The sequence below is a fragment of the Dermatophagoides pteronyssinus genome, unplaced genomic scaffold, assembly GCF_027571235.1.
Source record: "Dermatophagoides pteronyssinus isolate colony J.1.1.1.1 unplaced genomic scaffold, Derpt_VIB-CSIC_2022.12 sq0001, whole genome shotgun sequence".
Taxonomy (NCBI): domain Eukaryota; kingdom Metazoa; phylum Arthropoda; class Arachnida; order Sarcoptiformes; family Pyroglyphidae; genus Dermatophagoides; species Dermatophagoides pteronyssinus.
In genome coordinates, this window is record NW_027461525.1 from 962,184 (window position 1) to 982,787 (window position 20,604).

At 28.3% G+C, this 20,604-nt stretch overlaps 4 protein-coding genes and 1 long non-coding RNA gene across 5 annotated transcripts; all 5 read left to right on the plus strand.

Annotated features, from left to right (window-relative positions):
• Positions 1-80: 80 nt before the first annotated feature.
• On the plus strand, positions 81-882 carry LOC113798469 (uncharacterized). Its single transcript, XM_027349015.2, has one exon. The coding sequence runs from the start codon at positions 81-83 to the stop codon at positions 780-782; it is 702 nt and encodes a 233-aa protein (XP_027204816.1). The 3' UTR covers positions 783-882.
• Positions 883-2,535: 1,653 nt separating this feature from the next.
• Positions 2,536-3,749, plus strand: LOC113798466 (casein kinase I-like). Its single transcript, XM_027349013.2, has 3 exons — positions 2,536-2,936; positions 3,004-3,417; positions 3,495-3,749. Exons 1-3 carry the CDS (start codon positions 2,536-2,538, stop codon positions 3,601-3,603), a joined length of 924 nt encoding a protein of 307 aa, XP_027204814.2. The 3' UTR covers positions 3,604-3,749.
• Positions 3,750-4,005: 256 nt separating this feature from the next.
• Positions 4,006-4,945, plus strand: LOC142645294 (uncharacterized). Its single transcript, XR_012846445.1, has 3 exons — positions 4,006-4,291; positions 4,381-4,565; positions 4,645-4,945. It is a non-coding gene; the product is annotated as an uncharacterized LOC142645294 (long non-coding RNA).
• A 3,264-nt stretch (positions 4,946-8,209) lies between these two features.
• Positions 8,210-18,216, plus strand: Fak (protein tyrosine kinase 2 Fak). Its single transcript, XM_027348979.2, has 11 exons — positions 8,210-9,350; positions 9,504-9,904; positions 13,625-14,867; positions 14,923-15,063; positions 15,125-15,205; positions 15,270-15,546; positions 15,600-16,372; positions 16,435-16,944; positions 17,012-17,644; positions 17,703-17,877; positions 17,941-18,216. The coding sequence occupies exons 1-11, from the start codon at positions 8,388-8,390 to the stop codon at positions 18,045-18,047; spliced, it is 5,304 nt and encodes a 1,767-aa protein (XP_027204780.2). The 5' UTR covers positions 8,210-8,387; the 3' UTR covers positions 18,048-18,216.
• A 297-nt stretch (positions 18,217-18,513) lies between these two features.
• On the plus strand, positions 18,514-20,421 carry LOC113798441 (acid phosphatase type 7-like). Its single transcript, XM_027348981.2, has 8 exons — positions 18,514-18,685; positions 18,748-18,939; positions 19,002-19,137; positions 19,191-19,367; positions 19,432-19,735; positions 19,815-19,907; positions 19,976-20,221; positions 20,298-20,421. The coding sequence occupies exons 1-8, from the start codon at positions 18,577-18,579 to the stop codon at positions 20,346-20,348; spliced, it is 1,308 nt and encodes a 435-aa protein (XP_027204782.2). The 5' UTR covers positions 18,514-18,576; the 3' UTR covers positions 20,349-20,421.
• The last annotated feature ends 183 nt before the right edge of the window (positions 20,422-20,604 follow it).

The window sequence follows — 20,604 nt, forward strand, 5'->3', positions numbered from 1 at the left end:
CACAAAATATTGCTGTTGTTTTGGTTGAAAATGATGACAATAATGATAGAATTTCTAAAAATAAAAATTCTTCAAATATCATGATCAAGCCTGATTCGATGATCAAATGTTCAACATCTGCTTATCAAGTACCTGATCGAAACAATAGTGGCAGCAGCAACCTGTCAATCACATCAAATATTAGCAACATCAGTACATCTAATAAAATGACAGGAGTCGTGGAAAGAAGACTATCTGCCAACTATCGCACAGGTGCTGTTGATTTGTTACCACCATCTCGAGCTTCATCCCAATCGATCACGAAAAAAATTTCCAATAGCAATGTTGTTACCTCTTCTGGACATCATCATGTGAAGAATCCATCATCACGGGTCATCATTAATCGACAACAATCAAACATATTAAAATCTGTCAAACAACAAACAGATACTAGTCGAGGATCTGTCAATTCACAACAGCAACAATCATCAACAGCTTCATTAGCTTCGTCAGCATCATCATCGACTACTTCGACATCAACTGCTGCACCAATGACCTCTTCGGGAAATCATAATCGTCATCGATCAGCACCTTTACAACAAACAATGACAACAACACGTAAAGAGATCTCGCCACAATCAAAAAATCGTCATCAAACAAAAATTATTCCCTTAACCACAACCAGAAAAAGTGTACATAAAAATAATGTATTTGATAAATCGATCAAATCAACAACAACAACAATAAGTAAAGGTGTACATCATTGTGACGATACAGACGATAGAAATGAATTGAAAGAATGAATGAAATCTTCTTTTTTCGACCAACTCTCGACATGATTGGACATCGGCTTACCTGAGAAAGAAAAATAAATAAAACTCCCCAAATCAAATATCAAATGAATTTTGATCCATAATTATAATTTATTATTATCGAATGCAACTTTTTTTTCCATTTATTTAATAATGATAAATATACAAGTGATATATTTCTAGGAAACACACACACACATCAATCACACCTAACGCCGCAAACCATCTACACACACACAGAGCTCTATTATAAAATGATTAATATATTTAAAATCATTTCATTTAATATTATCATCGGTAACAACAACAACAACAAACGAAAATTAATATTTGTAAATTTTATTTTTTTATATTTAACACACACACACACTTTCCCTATTTTCAAAGCATTTTTTTCAAATACCACCAGATACACACACACACTTATATAGACGATATAATCGCATCATTTTTTTTCTTCATAACGATCATCATTACTTTATCTCATTAACATCATCATCATAATTGACATCACTCTTCTTTCTTTATACACATAACAAAACACACACATACTAACAGTGACGAACCAATCAAATTTTTTATTATCCATTTCCATTTTTCATTGTTATTATTATTATTATTTAGATGATGAACAAAATTTACACGAAAACAAAAGATACTTACTTTGTAACAAAATCATATGTGCACAAACATAATAATAACAATAACAACAAAAATTATCATTTTCTCTTTCACAAAGAAATAAGTCCAATCGATTTCTCATTTCTTTTGTTTTGTTGTTTAAAATTTCATTTTTATTTCGATAAATTTTTTTTTGTCATTGACACAATAATAATACACTTGATCTATATAAAAATTTTTCCATTATCGATGATTGAAATTTAATGAAATTCATATAATATTTACCCCCCAAACAACAACAATGATTATTTTATTTTTTTTTTTTTTTTTGATTCAATGAATTTAAGTGAGAGATGATGGAATAGGAAAATTAAAAATATTGACTGCTTTATATTTATATATATAAACAAGATAAACGAAGAAAAAGTAACAAAAAAAAAATAATTTTTTTTTTGTTCGTTATAACGAAATAATAATTAATAAATGTTCAGAAAAATGTGTAAATTTTTACAGTTTCTTAAAATTCTTTCATCATTCATTTTCATCTCTCTTTGCTGTTGTTGTCAAAAACAAAAAAAAAACAAACAAAACGAAAACAAAAATCAATCGATGACCAATTCTAAAGATTTATTATCATTATTATTATTGAATTCAATTGATTATTTGATCTTGAATAATTTTTACATGCCTTCCTTTGAACACAAACATTTATAATGCATACATATTTGATATTTTGAATGAATTTGAATCTTTGTTGATCCAAATATCTGTTGTCAATTTAACACTCTTTCACACATGCATGGGAAAACTACATGAACGACATTAAATCATTAGATCATCACCGAAATATATTTAATAAATTCACCACAAACACATTGAACATATTTGAAGAATTTTATGAAAAAAAAACAAAAACAAAACCTATTATAGAAATTTGTTGTCAATTTCGATATTATTATTATTATAATTAAAAAAAATTATTTGAAAATTAATTAATTAATTAATTAAATTAAAAATTTTTATTAAATTTATAAAAAATTATAAATATTTTGGATATTTATTGATTGGAAAAAAAACTTGAAATTTGATTTTTTGATCCGACTTTTTCTGGCTACACGTTGAAATGTCAATGTTAGCTGGTGATATACTAAATGATCGTTATGTAATTAATAAAAAATTAGGATCCGGTTCATTTGGTTATGTTTATTCGGGTAAAGATCAGGAAAATATATTCCATATGATTGCAATAAAAATTGAAAAACCAAATCCAAAACAAATGAATATATCATATCTTTATAATGAATATAATGTTTATCGTTTTCTAAATAATAATCATCAAGGTTTTCCAAAATTTTATCATTTTCAAAAATCATTTGATAATGAACGAAAATTTATTATTATTGAACAATTATATCGTAATTTAAATCAATTATTCGATATGTGTGAACAAAGTTTTACATTCGATACAATATTGGAAATTGCCATACAAATTATAACCAGAATTGAAACATTACATTCTATTGGGTTTGTATGCAGGATTTTTTTTCTCTATTTAACATAATTTATTCCACAAATTATCTCACAAATGTAGCTTTATCCATAGAGATTTAAAACCAGAAAATTTTATGATTGGTTTTCCACAAACACAACAATATCGTATTATTCATCTTATTGATTTTGGTCTTTGTCAACGTTATCGTAATCCATATACAATGGAACATTTTTCACCTAGTTGTCATAATCGTGTTGTTGGATCAATGTTATTCATGAGCTGTAATTCACATTTTCAATTAAAACAATCAAGACGTGATGATCTTGAATCATTAGCATATTTATTGTTATATTTTTTGAATGGTAAAAATTTATCATGGAATACAAATTCAGCGAATGCATTTGCCAAAAATAATCCATTACAACATTGTCGTAAAGTTGGATCAATGAAACAATGTTTAACACCAGATGAATTGTTTAAAAATAATTCAAAAGTATTTGCCAATTTTCTTAGGTAAAATCTGAAATTTTTCTTTATTTTTAATCAATATGTAATCGATATATCAATCATTTTATTCATTTATGAGATAGTTATGTAAGAAATCTTGATTTTACCGATGAACCAGATTATGAAATGATACGTTCGGAATTTATAAAATTTAAATCAAAAAAAGAAATTAAATTTTCATGGGAATCATAAATTATTGTTGTTGATTATTATCAATATTTGGACCATTGTTCAACATTCTAATAATATTTGGAGATGTATTTTTTAGTTTATATTTTGTCATTGCAACGGTTAAATTATGAGCAACATCCAATAAAAATATAAATTCTTCTTGATTATTAACTTTGAATGAATTCTAAAAAATAAAACGAGCAAAAGAAAAAAATCATTTCATGAAAACAATAGTTCACTATACACTTACAAGGTTTTTAATCGAACTGAAGGTTATTTGTACATTGTCTTTCATTAGATTTTGCAATTCTGGATTTTCATTTGTGATTGTCGAAGACGAATCAGATTTTTTTTGATGATGATGATCAGACATGATTTATTTTTTGTTGAAAAAGTTTGAAGTTTCGAATTTTGTTTCGAAAAAAGCCAAAGAAAAAAAACTCGAATGAGCAAGTGATGAACAACATAATCGATTTTTTTTTCGCAATCGATTGTTTGATGTCAAAATAAAATAAAGGAATTTCCGATTATAATCAATTTTGTATCCACCAATGGATTGTTAACCCAATTAGAAAATTTCTTTTTTCTTAAATTAAATGTTTACCCGAAATAATCATTATCATCATCAGTATTATCATCATGATTCGTAAGAAGATATACACCAATCCTCGAAAAATGTCTGCCCAACCAATATCACATTCACGACCCAGTAAGTAAATAATATTCAGTTTTTGTTTCCTCAAAATAATAATAATCTTTTTTTTCCCATTTAACCATCCATTCATAATATTTTAATAGTCAAAGGGAAAAAATAAATAAACATCAACATCAACATCAAAAAAACAATCCCGAAGCATAAAAACGAGTGTCCCACATTCACCTACGCACATTTATGTCACGTTGTTGGTTTTTTCCATGACAAAAATAATTCATTTATAAATGAATGAAAATGGCTCATTTTTTCGAATATGCATCGGATATCGGTAAAAAAAACGGATTACATTTCTATAGAATCTCGCTTGATTTTTGATTGATTCAATCCTTTTCGATTCAACCCTATAGGGTTCACCATTAATTCAATTTCAAACACAAACAAACATCATTTGTTTTTCATCATCATCCCCCCAGAAAAAAAACATCCCATTATTTTCAATCATGCGTTGGTATATTAATTGAATGCATATTCATTATTCTCATCATCAATGGCCATCAATAATGCGAATGATTGTGTTGATGATGGTGGCAAGGATACACAACAAACTTCTTCTTCAATAGTAATTATTATTTATGTCAGTTGTATGTTAACAGGTAGTAGTCTTGGATCGCCTACGATCACTTTTTCTCTTTGGATACGAAAAAAATGAAAATCAAAAAAAAAAAAAAAAAAAAAAAAAAAAAAAAAAAATTCAAAGACTACTTGTTGCTTTGTACGAGCGAGGCGAAACGATGAAGAAGAAGGTCTTTTTTTCACATCAAAAATCAAAAATTTAATGATGATGATGATGAAAAACACCAACGACGACGACGATATTTTTGCACAACATTTGTTTTTTCTTTCAATCAAATAATTTTATGTTCCGTTCAACGCCTATTCTCATCATCATTATCAATCATAGTAGTTTTTTGTTTCCATAATGTGAATTGTTTCAAATTTGAATTTTCGTTTTGAATTTTGGAAACCTGTTGATTTTGTATTTCATTGTAAGTTTTTTTTCTTTTGGTTTTGAACATTTATCATGTTTGAAAGCGAAAAAACTGGGGGAGAGAATGGGGAGAAATTCTTGCGAATGTAATCAAGTTTGTCATTGATTTTGGCTTTGTTCTTGATTCTTGATTCTTGCTATTACTCCTGAACATAACAGAATTACATCGCATAAAAATATGAAAAGACAACAACGCTTTACTTGGCGCTTAACTACACTAATTTGGCAATATATATGGCTTCTCTACATATCTTCTTTATCATTGTCGTTTGAAAACAAAAAACAAAAAAAAATCCGTATCATCTTTGTTTGTCTTTTTACCACTGTACATTCACTTTGAAGGATCCTGTTCATCATCATCATCATCATCAAAATGTTCCTGTTTTTTTTTCTTCAGAAAAAACGACAGTTAAACTGTTTATGGCTGGGTGTCACATAATAATCAGTGTTGCTTGCTTGCTATAAGTATGTGATTTAGCCAGCCAGAAAAAAAAATCCTCGCCACGCGAATATCTTCTTCTTCTTCTTCAGTTGAAATTAGATGATGATTGCATCCCAGCTTTGGTTTGATATTATATGCGAATGTCTTTTTTTAAAATAAGGATTTCATAAGGATTTTTTTCATTCGTTTGAAATGACGCCTTCGTATGTTTTTTTTTGAAAAATTGTCTCAATTTTTTTGGTAATTGGCTACCACCACCACAAATCGCGCAAAACAAGCGGCATCACCATTACCATCAACAACAACAACATCGTCGTTATTATCATTGAATCTTCGTTCCGGCATTCGTCGATTGTCGTCCTAGTCGATGATGGTGATGAAAACTTTAAAATACTTATGCCTTCGAAATAAACATCAAATGTGATCATCAGCATCAACAACAGCATCATAATCTCATCGTCAGACGAAAATTTCAAATTTGATTTCAAGAATTTTAAAATTCTAATTGTTTGTCAAATCAGAAAAAAATTGTCTGATTTTTTGTTTTTGATAAAAATTTTCTTTAATCACACTCGAAACATGATAAAATGATTCTTATCAGCCGAAAAATCAACAAACAAACAGTTTTTTTCTTTCTTTCTAAAACCACGTTTCACATTCACACACATATATTATTTACTCAACCTAAATTCTTTTTTCGATTCAAAACTTTGATTGATTGATTGATTGATTTGGTTTGGTTTGTATCTCTCTCTATCTTTTTGTCCTGCGTTGTGATAAAATAACAACAACTGGTTTTCCACATCAAGTTTCAAGTTTGTCAATACAAATCATCATCATCATCATGAAGATAACAAACATGGATAGATATTTACCGTTTCATTCATTCATGAAATGAAAACATTCATTCACACATCTGCATTGTATCATCATCGTCATCGTCAGGATTTTTCAACTTTCAAAGCTTTTCTTTCTTTTCTTCTTCAACGAAGAGATAAATGTCAATTTGATTTCTCCACAAGCATCATCATCATAGTTTCTGCTACTTCTTTGATTTTTTCTGAATGAATTTCTTAAAAAAATAGTGTCAAAATTCAAGTGCAATAAACCTTATAATCTGATTGGATCACAATCAATCAATCAATTTTGATTTTTTGATCTGGTTTCGCATTTTGCTTTCTTCTTCTCTTCATCGATTTGAATGCCATTGATTCCTATCAAGTGTGCGTAAATTTAGTTTTTTTTCGGTTTTGTCCATATGATATATCCATTTCATTACATTTCAAAAAAAATCAATATCATCTTTCAAGTGATAAACCTTTCAATCATTTTTCCCTTATTCACTGTTTCAATGTCTATTTTGTTTTTGGTGTGTTGGTGGTGGTAGTAAGGATTCCATTCAATAATCAACCATATTGAGATCGAGCGAAAACAAAAAATCATATTTTTATGAAAAAGAAAAAGGTAGAATCTAACGAACGAACGAAAATTGCATCACTTTGAACACCCACACACACACGATCGGATATGAAGTTTTTTAAAAGTTAGTTACTTAGTTGGTGGTGGTGCAAAAAAAACGATGATAAAGCAAAAAAAAAAAATTTTCATTCAAATTTTGGCTATTAACAGCCAATTCTATATGGTAAAATATGATGATGGTTCTTAACGACAACAACGACGAAAACGACAATGATGATTGCTTTAGTGTTTTTTTTTTCTATTTCGACAACAATGAGACAATTTTAATCATAAGAATTGAATATATATTTCAAGCAAAGCAGAAAAAATGAAATAAGGTTGTGATTGAATGAAATTTTCACTGTATAGCGAAAGAAATAGAGTTTATATGATAAATGATGATGATGTCTAAAACAAACAACCAACATGTACATGTTGAATGAATGAATGAATCAAACAGAAAAAAAAAGAAGAATATTCATAAATGAGAATATATATTCAGAGAATAAGTTGATTGGAAAGTTTTTGTTCTTTTTTACCAAAAGAAAAAAAAATTCGTGTCACTTTGTCTCTCACTCTCTGTTTCTCTTTTTTTCAATCATATTTCTTCTTCTTCTTCGTTGTTTTGCCACAAAACCACTGTTATTTAGCATCTCTTTTGATTTATACATCTTTATTTGTTTTTTTTTTTGAACAAAATGAACACAATCTTAAGTAGGAAGATTCTATTAGTTAAGTGGATGTAAAAAGAGATGTTCATTTCATATTCAGTCGGTCGATTTCAAGTCCAATTCTATTCAATCAATGGTTAATATTATTTTTAACTTTGAACTAGTTTATTACACCACCACCACCACCAACAACAACAACAACAAAAAACAAAAACTCTACCTACCTAATTTTGCCGCTTATCATTGTGTAATGAGGATAATAATTTTTTTTCTGTTTCTTTATTTTTGAAATTGAAAATTTTTTCTAGGTTAAAAACGAATTTTCACACGACAAAATTACAATGATTCAATATCCTTTCAATGTTCTACATTAGCAAATAATAATGATGATCATCATAATGCTATTAACGACAATAAAACAACGACAACAACAACAAACAACATTGACGGACAATTTTATCATCAACAGACACAGCAGCTAACATCCAAGCCATTTCCTGTTTTAACATTGATAATAATTATAATAGTTTAATGTCGATGTCGGTAGAAAAACAACAATCATCATCATCATTATTATCATCACCAAAACCACCATCATTATTGAATAAAATTGAAACTAATATCAATCATAAATTGCAACAACCATCGTCTGTTTCACCATCATCATCATCATCATCAACCAAAGTTTCATTACAATATTTACAGCAACAACAACATAGATATCATTGTCGATGTAATGTTTGTTTATCATCATCATCATCATCCCATTCTACCAGTAATATTGTTGACGGCGGTGATGGTGGTTTAAATAATCTTTTATCACCATCAACAACAAAAACATCGAAAAATCCAATCGATATCATACGTGAAGAAGACGAAAACGAAAACGAAGAATCATTTGAGCACCATCAACAAGAAGAAGTCGGCGAAGATTCAAATGACAAAATGTTTCTGTCACAAAAAGAACCAATACGACCGTTAAGATTTCGACAGAATCTAAATAACAATAATAATCAGAATAATAAACAAACGGATCGTATTGAACCATTTCAAAAACCAGATGATTTAAAATCATTTTGGAAAGAACCAACAACAAAACAAACATCTAAATCGATTAACAATGAAAAAGAAATCAATGGCAATGATGATAATGGTGATAACGGTGATGATGATGATGCTATGACAAAAGTTTTATTACGACGTGATAGTCAACAACAACATGTGTCACAATCATCATCAACAAATTTCATTCGATCAAATAATTTACGTAGTTCATGTCCACCAACATCCAATCGTCGTTATCGTCATAAATCAGTGACCATTGATGATAATAAAATGATGAAAATGTCTAGTCGTTCGAATCAAATATCATCATCATTCGAATTGAATGATTCGAATGATCGAAATAGTTTTGTCGATACAATTCAACATAAATTCAATAATGTTGTACGAAAAAGTTGGCTATCATCATTTTTTCATTCATTCAATTCCAAGGTAAAAAACAAACTGAAGAAAAGGAAAATTTGTTCCTTTTTTGGTAGCTAACCAGCAGCAGTGTGTTTACTTACTTTAGAACCATTTATAGACAAAATATTTTTTTTACCGCAACCCTCATGTTTTTTATTTTTTGCTAATTTTATTTGGTAGGAAAAACAATCAAAATGGAAAAAATCAAATGATTTTCAAGCTGAATTTTTTGATCGTCAAAATGATTTAATGACTGAATCATTATTAAATCGTCGTTCACCATTAGATTTAAATCAATGTAATAATGAACGAAAAAATCAACAGATGTCGCCAATTTTAACATCAACAAAAACAAATAAAACAACTGTTGAGTCAAAGCAACAATTTTCGAATCCAAATTCGAATTCAAATTCAAATAGTGATAATAAAGTGAATTCAAATTGGATTGAAAATTCAATTCATGAACCTAAACAACAACAACAACCATCATTATCATTTATACGTCCAAATCATTCATCCGGTTTGATACGGAAAAAACCACGACCACGTTCAGCATGTTTAGATAATACTTATATGCTTAGGTAAGTTTATTTTGTTTGATTGATATTTATAAACACATATTTATTGAATGAATGAATGGATGATTGACATGAAAGTAATCATCATTCGAGAGTTCGAAGACATTGGAAATATTGAAATTTTTTAAAATTTATTGTCAACAAACAGTTTTTTTAATAGTAGTTTTTTCTCGTCGGTATTGCATTTGAACAACCATTTGCCGTAGAAGAAAATGATCTATTTTTGAACATTAATGATTTCGAACACAAACAAACACATTGATGACATCATCTTCTTCAACTTGATTCTTAACCATCATCATCTGCCATTTTTTTTTTTGTAGCAATATATCACCAATGAATCATACCAGTGATCATATTTTTAGATTTTCTTAGTTTTCTCTATGTGGTTTTCTTTCAATTATTTTTAGTACGAATTTGTTCTTGAGGATATTTTAAATTAATTGGATACATGATGATCGTGATCATGATTAAAAATTCATTACATCGTTTTTTTTCAGCTTGTTATCTTGTTATCTTCTTTGGGACATTGATTTTTCTCAAACTGCGAGATTTGATCTTGATAATAATCAAATGAAAATGATTTCGATCAAAATGAACAGTGAAAATTTTTCATTTCTTCTCAAAGAAAGGGTACTTGTTGGTTTGTAAAATTGAAATTGTACACATGTTTTGTTTGAAAAATTCATTTCTTTTCAATATATCTATTTTTAACCGATCAATGTCTGTTTTTTTTTCGCTTACGAAAATTCTATGAAAAACCTTAATGTAAATTGACAGAACGAAAAGGAAAACAAAATAAATAAATAAAAACTGAACATTTATTTCTTTTTGTTTCGTTTTTCTCTTTCTCTCTCTCTTCAAATTGAAGATGTTTTGCAGAAATTCAAAAAAAAAAAAAACATCGATGAACAAATTTGGAGTGGTGTTTGGCTTGGCTAAAAAATTATATCTTTTTTTTCTTCTTAAATTTTGTTTGTTTGTTGCATATATCGAATGTCTCTAAAAAAGTCCAGAGGATTTTTCCACACGTATATGGGCTCCATATAAACATTAAATTTTTTTTTTGATTTTGTCTTGTCTTTATTTATGACGATTTCCCATATTTAATTTTCAAAATAAAGATTTAAAAGTTTGATATGATAAAAAGCAAAAAAAAAAAAATCCAAATATTTTGATCCAAATGTCTGTCTATATTTGGTTTGAATGGAAATAAATCGTCATCATAGGCAGATTAAACATTAAACATTTTCATTTTCATAGCTTAACTTGATTTATTGGCACAGAAAAAGCCAAAATTCATTTAACGATCACATCATTCAATGAGAGTGAAGAGATAGAAAATAATTTTCCCCTTGATATTTTGTATATGCAAATTAAAAAAAAAAAAAATTTGATTGAAAATAACCCTAAAAAAACCACCAGTGCAAAGACCTAGATAAAAAACAAGAGAGAGAGAGAGGTGATCGATCGTTATCGAGCAAAAATAAAAAAATCCCATAACCTCACATGTAATATTTGTTATGGTTGTTTGTTTATAAATGGATTGTTTTGTTTTGTTTGTTTGTTTATTGATTGAATGAAAAATTGGCCAAACATCACCATTATCAAATGCACACACACATTGAATTGACTAAGGATGATGACGATTACCGATTATCATAACATTACAAAAAAAAAACAAGACATTGTCCTCAAATTTATTGAATTAACTAAATAATAAAAATGATTGCCGAAAAAAGGCAAATAATTCTTTGGGGGGATCTATATGGATGTAACATTGTTTATTGTGTGTGTGTGTGTGTGTTTTTTTTTTTTTTTTTGTGTGTGTGTGTATTGAACAACTAAAACATCCTCTCTCTCTCTCTCTCTCTCTCTAAATATTTATTATTATTATGTCTAACATTGTTGTTTTGTTTGGATTGTTGTTGTTGTTGTTGTTATAGTTAGTCTTGTAGGGATTTGTTCCGCAATGAACATATACACACACACATTGGTTCTATCTATCTCTGTCGTCATAAATGTTTTATATATCATACACAATGTTTCATCAATTACTAAAAACCATCATTATTTTCAATCTATACATGTAATATACAAATGTTTTACATGCTTATACAAGTTGTACATCATCATCATCATCATCATCACCATTTAAATTTGTTTATAATGATGATGATGATGTTTTTTTTTGTTGAATTAGAGTAATAACTTTCAAACTAGAGTAACCTCATCGTAATATACACATTGTGTATACGATAAACACACACACACACACAATATAGACAATTGGCCTCAGCACGTCATTAACATCATCATCATAGTATTTACCAACACCCTTTTTGTTTCTATTTTGCTGGGCGCTTTTTTTGCTGGATTCAGAAGAAAAAAAATTTAAAATAATCCATATTCGCACACATAGTAGACCTAATAACTTAGTTTATTTAGACCAAAGCAAGCAAACAAGCAATGAATGAATTCAAATGATTGTTTTTTTTTGGATAAAGTTTTTGTCAATTGTGAAAAAAACCAGAAGAAGATTAAATTGATCTTTGAATGTTTTTTGTTTTACGACCCTGTTCACAGAATCAGGGTCAATTTGTTTTTCTGTTTTCAATGTGTGCGTTTATTTACCTTATTTGTCTCGATCAATAAGATTAAAGAGAAAAATATCTACGATTAATTAAAACAACAAAATCTGAATTGAAATGATAATTGCTATTGAGAGATTTGTTAATGTCGTTGTTCGTTCGTTCGTTCATTTGTTTTTATATTATTGTCCATTGACATTTATCTAATATCGTTTTTTTATGTTCTGGAAAACAAGTTTTGATTCTTGACTCTTATCTAATTAATCCAACTAATGAAAATGAAAATCCTTTTTTGCATCTATTTTGTTTTGATTTTGTTTTTTTGTTGTTGAGTATTTCATTTCGATTTGTTTGATGATGATGATGATGTGTGTGTGTGATCAATTCCGTCTATTTCAACAACAACATCAATCCACATTTTTTTGATTTGATTTCCTTGTTGAATCGTATGATGATGACGATTAACACATGTGATTTTAAAATGATGTAACCATTTAGAAAATTAAATTATGTTTTTCTTTCTTGCAAAAACATCGTTTTCATTACGTTTTTAAATTTGTTTAAAATTTTGATTCCATCATCATCAATACTTGAAACAAAAAACATTGTTATTGTCTTGCGTTTGTAAAAAAAAATTTAATTGGATTGTTTTTCTTTAAATCAAAAAATCATTTTCATCCAAAGTTTCTTTTTTGATGTTTGTCTTTTGCTTGTGTTGATTTGATCAATTTCAATCAAGTAAAAATGTCATACATACGTTCAATGTTAAACGGCGTGAATTGTTTCACCTGTTCATCCAACCGGCCATTTCATTCAGATTATTCTTGTCTTCCTAGTGGTGGTCCTATTAATTCACGTTGTTATACACATTTATTATCAACTCCTTTATTATTACGTTCTAAATGTGCTGTTGGTGATGAATGTGTGACCGAAAATTTTGTTTATATAAATAATAATCCAAGTTTTATAAATGATAATTTACATTCTGATCAAAAACAACAACAACAACAATCATCCGATTCATTAAAATCTAATTGTATTCTTAGGTGAACAGGATTAATAACATTTTTTCTTATTTTTTTGTTGCAATTTTTTAACTTTTAATTTTTGATTTGTTTTTCGTTGTTTGTAGAATGCGAAATGGCAACTTTATCGAATATAATCTGGATTCGGAAAGTAAAGATGAATCATGTTCAATAATATCATCACATCAACATTTAGCTACAAGTGGTACTTATTTAGCTAATGGTACAGATTATTTATCATCCTCATCTCGACTTACAAATGATAATGATAATGACAATGTTTTTGATAATAAACATTTAACGAATGCAGCTAATATAAATGATAATCATAGCCATAAAATTGATTATATTAATATCCGTTATTCGGAAAATTTATCATTATCACCAAAATCATCGTCCAATCAACGCAATTTTAATAGTAATGCTCAACAAATAACAATATTTGATTCAAAAAATTATAAACAACAATCAAGTCCAATATCAAGTCTAAATACTGATTCCATTAAATCAAATTCAATGATATCATCAACGGCATCATCATCATCACCGTTTCTAACGAAACCATTATTTATGACAACAACGGTTACCCCAACAACAAATACTACTACAACTTCCTCTTCTTTATCATCATCAAGTGTTTTAATGAGTTTTAAGCAACAGCAACAACCACATCATCATCATCATCATCAACATCAACAACATTCTTTTTCTACAAAAACATCATATTCATCTTCAAATGATCCTAATCAATTAATTATGGAATGTCCGGTTTATGTAAAAATTTATTGGCCAGTTAAAAATTGTACTGAAATCGAAATCTATCCTGAACATAGTGCATTCGATGTGATCAACTGTATATTGACTAGTCAAATCTATTCGCCAACAAATCTTAACTTATCGACGACGACGACTGCACCATCTTCAGCTAGCCAATGGTCATTTGCTCTTCGATTAATATGTCGTAATCTTAATCCGAATGATCAAATATGGATACATCCAAGCAAAAATATGCTAGAATTTTTAGATCAAAATCAAATGCAATTTGAAAAAGGCTATAAACTAGAACTGCGTATGCGATATATACCATCAAATCTGGAAGAATTTTATCGTAACGATTTTTTAAGTTTTAAATTTCTTTATAATCAAGTATTGGAAGAATTTCTTGAATTAGAATTATCCACAACAAAACTACTCACCAATCAAGATCTTATTTTAGAATTGGGTTCTTATGAAATTATTCGATCACATCCGTATTTAACGCCACAAGCATTGGAAAAAAATTCAAATTGGGATGTTTTGGAAAATGATTTTCATCGCATTTTTCCCATATCATTCACAAATTCCATCAAGGTAATGTTTTTTTAAATTTTTTTGAAAAATATCTCTGATGTTAATTGTTATTTAGCCCAAGCAATTAAGAAAATTGGTCAAGTCGAAATATAAAAAAATCTATCAATTAAATCAAGAACAAATAGCATTCAATTTTATGAGCCAAGTAATACATTTAATTGATTTTAATCGTGAAGTTTTTCATTGTTCACTTGGTGTAAGTAGACATGACATTTATGTATTTTTTTCAATGATTTTTTTTTGAATTTTTGATTTAGGAATCAATTTGGTGTGTACCGGTTGATCTTATGATTGGACCTAATATAGGCATTGCATACTTTACTAGTAATTCTTCTCCAGTAAGTTTTTTATTTATTTAAACAGCAATTACATAAAGAAAATCATTTTCATTTTTTACCATAGCCGACCTTCATTGTAAAATCATTTGATTTTGTTGAACAAATCAATATCAAAAGTTATTCAACAATGAATAAAATGACTGATCATTCAAATGGTGATGATTCTATCGGTACTGGTTCGAAAAAAATTCTTCTTATTTTACGAATAAAAAATGAAGATGATGTTCTGGTATTAACATGTCCATCATTTTCGATTGCTCAAAGTATTGCCGATCTGATCGATGGTTACCATCGATTAGCAACAAATAATCGGGAATCGATTTGGCTAAATATTCTTTCCGGTAATTGATTTGTTGAGTTTTTTTAAATTTTTTATTAATTTTAAAAAATTTAGAAACCACAAACAGAAAATTTCAACATGTATATAGTGATGAACAAAATTTCGAAAAAAATTCACTTCGATCCAATTCATCAGCAATAATTGAGCCGAAAAAAGCTCAGTTTGATCTGATTAGTCCTTATCCACATGATACTTTCGAATCTAGATGTATTAAAGATGAAAAAGATGCACATGAATACGATGATTATTCAAATCCAATTGAAGCCGGACTTGAAATCCAACGGGAACATTTACAAATCGACGAATTATTGGGCAATGGACATTTTGGTAATGTTCATAAAGGTATCTACAAAAAACTTGATGGAAAAAGTGGTGATGAAAAAAATATTGCCGTAGCAATTAAAATTTCTCGTGTTCAAAATAATGATAATTCAGCATTATCAAAAAATGATATTCAAATGATTGATCAAAAACTTTTATGTGAAGCCGAACGAATGCATAAACTAGATCATCGTAATATTATCAAATTGATTGGTGTATGTTCTACCTCACCTGTTTATGTTGTTATGGAATTGGCTGAATATGGAGAATTGAGAAATTTTTTACTAAAAAATGGTTCACAATTAGAACATCGACGATTATTAGAATACTCGTATCAAATCTCCAGTGCTATGACATTTTTAGAATCGAAACAATTTGTGCATCGCGATATTGCAGCAAGAAATGTTCTTGTATTTTCTTTTGATTGTGTTAAATTAGCTGATTTTGGTCTTTCTCGTTATATTGAAGATGCTTCTTATTATATGGCTACAAATAGCAAATTACCGGTTTGTCATAAAAATTTCTGTCCAGAAAATTTTCCATAACTTTTTCTTTTTTTCTCGCTCAGATTAAATGGATGGCTCCTGAATCGATTAACTTTAGACGTTTTACAACAGCTTCTGATGTTTGGATGTTTGGTGTTTGTGTTTGGGAAATATTTATGTTGGGTAAAAAACCATTTCCAGGTGTCAGAAATCCTGATGTGATTGGTTTAATTGAATGTGGTGATCGATTATCAAAACCATCTCGTTGTCCAGAACAATTATATGAATTATTATTAAAATGTTGGCGTTATGAGCCTGATCGACGTCCATCATTTAGACTGATCAAAAGAAAAATATATGATATCTATCAAAATGAACTTGGTCTAATTGGTGCTATTGCTCGTGCCGATATTGTTAATGATTTATCCGATTCAAAAACAAGTCTTTCTTCCGCATCCTCAGGTAAAGAACATTCGTCGTCATCGTCATCTTCATTCTCAAGAATGCATTTATCCAACACTAAAATCGTAAACAATAAAGAAACCAATTTGTCCTCAAGCGCTAGTCAAAGTTCTGTTCTTCATCCGAACAAAGTAAGTTTTTCGAATTATTTTTTTCGGATATTAATTTTCCATTGATTTTTTTTGAATCTTTTATTAGATAAAAGAAATTCTAGATGAACAACGAAAACAAATGCAAGAAGACCAAAAATGGTTACAACAACATGAATTCAAATGGCAATTGAATCAAACTGATGATGTATTTCCTCGAAGTCATTTCGACAAAGATGGTGGATCTTCGTTGTCAACATCGGAACATAATTCAACAACACCCAGCATTTATGAAGATGCTCATTCTGATAAAACTGCTGATCAAATTCAGTCTCCACTCATGCAGCGTTTGTCTGTTCAACAAGTATACAGCGTACCAAATCTTCAATTGAAATCTCGTTTCGGTGATGAATCATATAATTCATATAAATCAACGAAATCTTCTCTTGAACATGATGATCAATCAGATGATCCATCCACCTCTTCCCTTGATTCATCGACTAACAACACTATAGAAGATTGTGGACTTTCAGTTTCATTAAAAAAATTCTTCAAACATAATCAACTAACTAATGCAAAAGTTAGAAACGAAATGATGAAAAAAGTTAATTGCTTTAGTGCAGATGTTGATCGTAAAGAAGATCCTGTTTATTGGGGTACAATAAACGTTGTCAATTCTGTTCGATATTTACTAAAAGGTGTTCAAGAATTGAATACCACCGAATACATTGATCTAGTCAAAGTAAGTCGAAAATTATTTAATTTTTTCAACTAAACTTTAAAAAAAATTTCGTTAACAGAATGTTGGACAAGAGCTTCGTAATTTATTGGCAAATGTTGATATATTTTTAGAAGCAATTCCTGATGATGAACATCGTCTTATAACTTTGGCGCAAAAAAAACTCAGTACAGATATGAATGATTTAGTGGAATCAATGAAAAAAGCTATTATGTATAGTGAAACGCCAATGGAAGGTTTGTATGCTTTTTATAAATATTAGATTAATACTTAATTTTTCTCATGAATTCCAAACACAGCCGCTTACAAACAAAACATGTTGGAAGCTTCATATATTCTTGTGATTGATTCAAAAAATCTAATGGATACTGTCGATGAAATACGTTTGCGAATAAAGACTGATTGAAAAAATATGTGATCTTAATGTTGTCATTTAATTCGAATAAATGTTGTCTGGACAACGAAAAAACAAAACATTCCCATCTTCAGTTTGCCACATCATCTTTAATCTTTCATTACAATTTCGTTTTTTTTTTTGACATTTCTTTATGTAATTGATTTGCAAAAAAATACAACGCATCTGTACTGTTATAATCTGTGATTTAAATGTATTATATATGCAAAAAAAAATTAATAAATAACAATTCTAACTATTTTAAAAACTACTTGAAATAGAAATCATTTTGAATCTTCAATTTTTTATTACATCGATAAATCAATCAATCAAAAAAAAAAAAATTTAATAAGATTTTATAGGATTTTAATTTGAATTTTATCAAAAAGAAAATTGATATTTTTTAATGATTAGAGAGGAAAAAAAATTATTATTATCAACACTTGAGATTTTGTATATAAATTTGATTAATTTCAAAAAAAAAATCCATCCATTTTTTAAAACTTGATCAATTTTTGAATACTAAACAAAACAAAAAAAAATGTTTCGTTTAAAAACTTTTATCGTTTGTTTTGTTTGGATTGAATTTTCATTCGGTTTTTTGGATTATGTTTCATGTGGACCAGAACAAGTTCACATCTCTTATGGCGGTAAAATTGCTCTCGAAAAACAACATCTTTATAATGATTAAAAATTTCCCTATTTTTTTTAGCTGGTCCAAATCAAATGTATGTTACTTGGTTAACTCATGAACAGCCACCAGGACAGCCATTAGTTGAATATGGTATTCAATCGGGAAAATATGATATGAGAAAATTTGGTAATATGAGTAAATTTCAAACTTCTTATTCAAGATATGTTTATCGAGTTCAACTTGAAGATCTTAAACTAAATACTACATATTGTAATTGATTATAATTGATGATTGTACTTGATGCAAATAATAATAATTCTTTAAAATTTCAGATTATCGTTGTGGTTTTGAACAAGAATTTAGCAATGAATTTAGTTTTCATACTCGTCCACTTGATCAAGAACATTGGAATCCACGAATCGCTGTATTTGGTGATATGGGTCTGAAAAATGGTCAATCTTTTCCTTTGTATGTTTTTTTTTATTGTAATTTGTTTTCTTTTTTTAATTGTTTTTAATTAGTTTAAAACAACAGGCATCAAAAAATGCATACGATGCTATATTCCATGTTGGTGATATTGCTTATGATATGCATGATGATAGTGGTTCGAAAGGTGATAAATTTATGAATGAAATTGAACCTATTGCTGCAAATATTCCCTATCAAGTTGTTGTTGGAAATCATGAAGATGATAAATAGTATGTTAATCAATGGATGTAAATTTTTGAATAATTTTACATTGATTTTCCTATATTTATATAGTAATTATACCGATTATGATAGCCGTTTTACAATGATTGATGAATCAAGTGGAAAAATGAACAATATGTTTTATAGTTTTAATATTGGTCCAGCTCATGTAATTGGATTTTCATCAGAATTTTATTATTCTACCCAATATGGTATAAAACAAATTGAAAATCAATTTGAATGGTTGGAACAAGATTTAAGAGAAGCAAACAGACGTGAAATCCGATCAGAACGTCCATGGATTATAGCAATGGCACATAGACCAATGTATTGTAGTACAGCTGATGATGATGATTGTACAGAAAATGAATCGATTGTAAGTTTTTTGAAAAAGTTGTAAATAATTTAATTATCATCAAAAGCTGAAGCAGTAATCATTGGTTTTTTGGCTATAGTTACGTAAAGGAATTCCGATCGTAAATCAATATGGATTAGAAGATTTATTCTATAAATATGGTGTGGACATTATTTTCGGAGCTCATGAACATGTTAGATACATTTTAATGTGAATTGAAAATGAAAAAAACAAATCTGATTTTCTTTTTTCAAATGACAGACATATGAAAGATTATTTCCCGTTTATGATCGTAAAGTTTATAATGGTTCGACAGATGATGCATATAATCAACCAAAAGCACCTGTACATATTTTAGTCGGTTCAGCTGGTTGTCCGGAAAAAATTGATCCATTTATAACATATCCAAAACCATGGAGTGCAAAACGTATTTCCAATTATGGTATAACAGAAATGTTAATTTTAAATAAAACACTTATTCGTTTTAGACAACGTGATACTACTATGGTAAATATAATCTGGTTTATTTTTTGTTTCAATGTTTTTTTTCTTATTTTTCATTTATGGCTATAATATTTTATAGAATGGAGCTATGGTTGATGCATTTCATATAATCAAAGGACGTTGGAATTAACGTTTTTTATTTGAATGTTTTTAATTTAATTTTTTGTTCAATTTGAATAAATCTAAATATGTATGTTATATAAGCGGCACAGCAAGGTAATAATTTTGTTTCAATAATATTAAAAAATTTTCAAACTAAAGGCTCATATTCAAAGGCTTACATCAAAATTAAAACAAAAAAAAAATAACATAAAAAAAATTTCAAAAATCAAATTATATGCCATCTTGTAAAGTTTGTTACAAATTAGCTTATTTTTTTACAATAA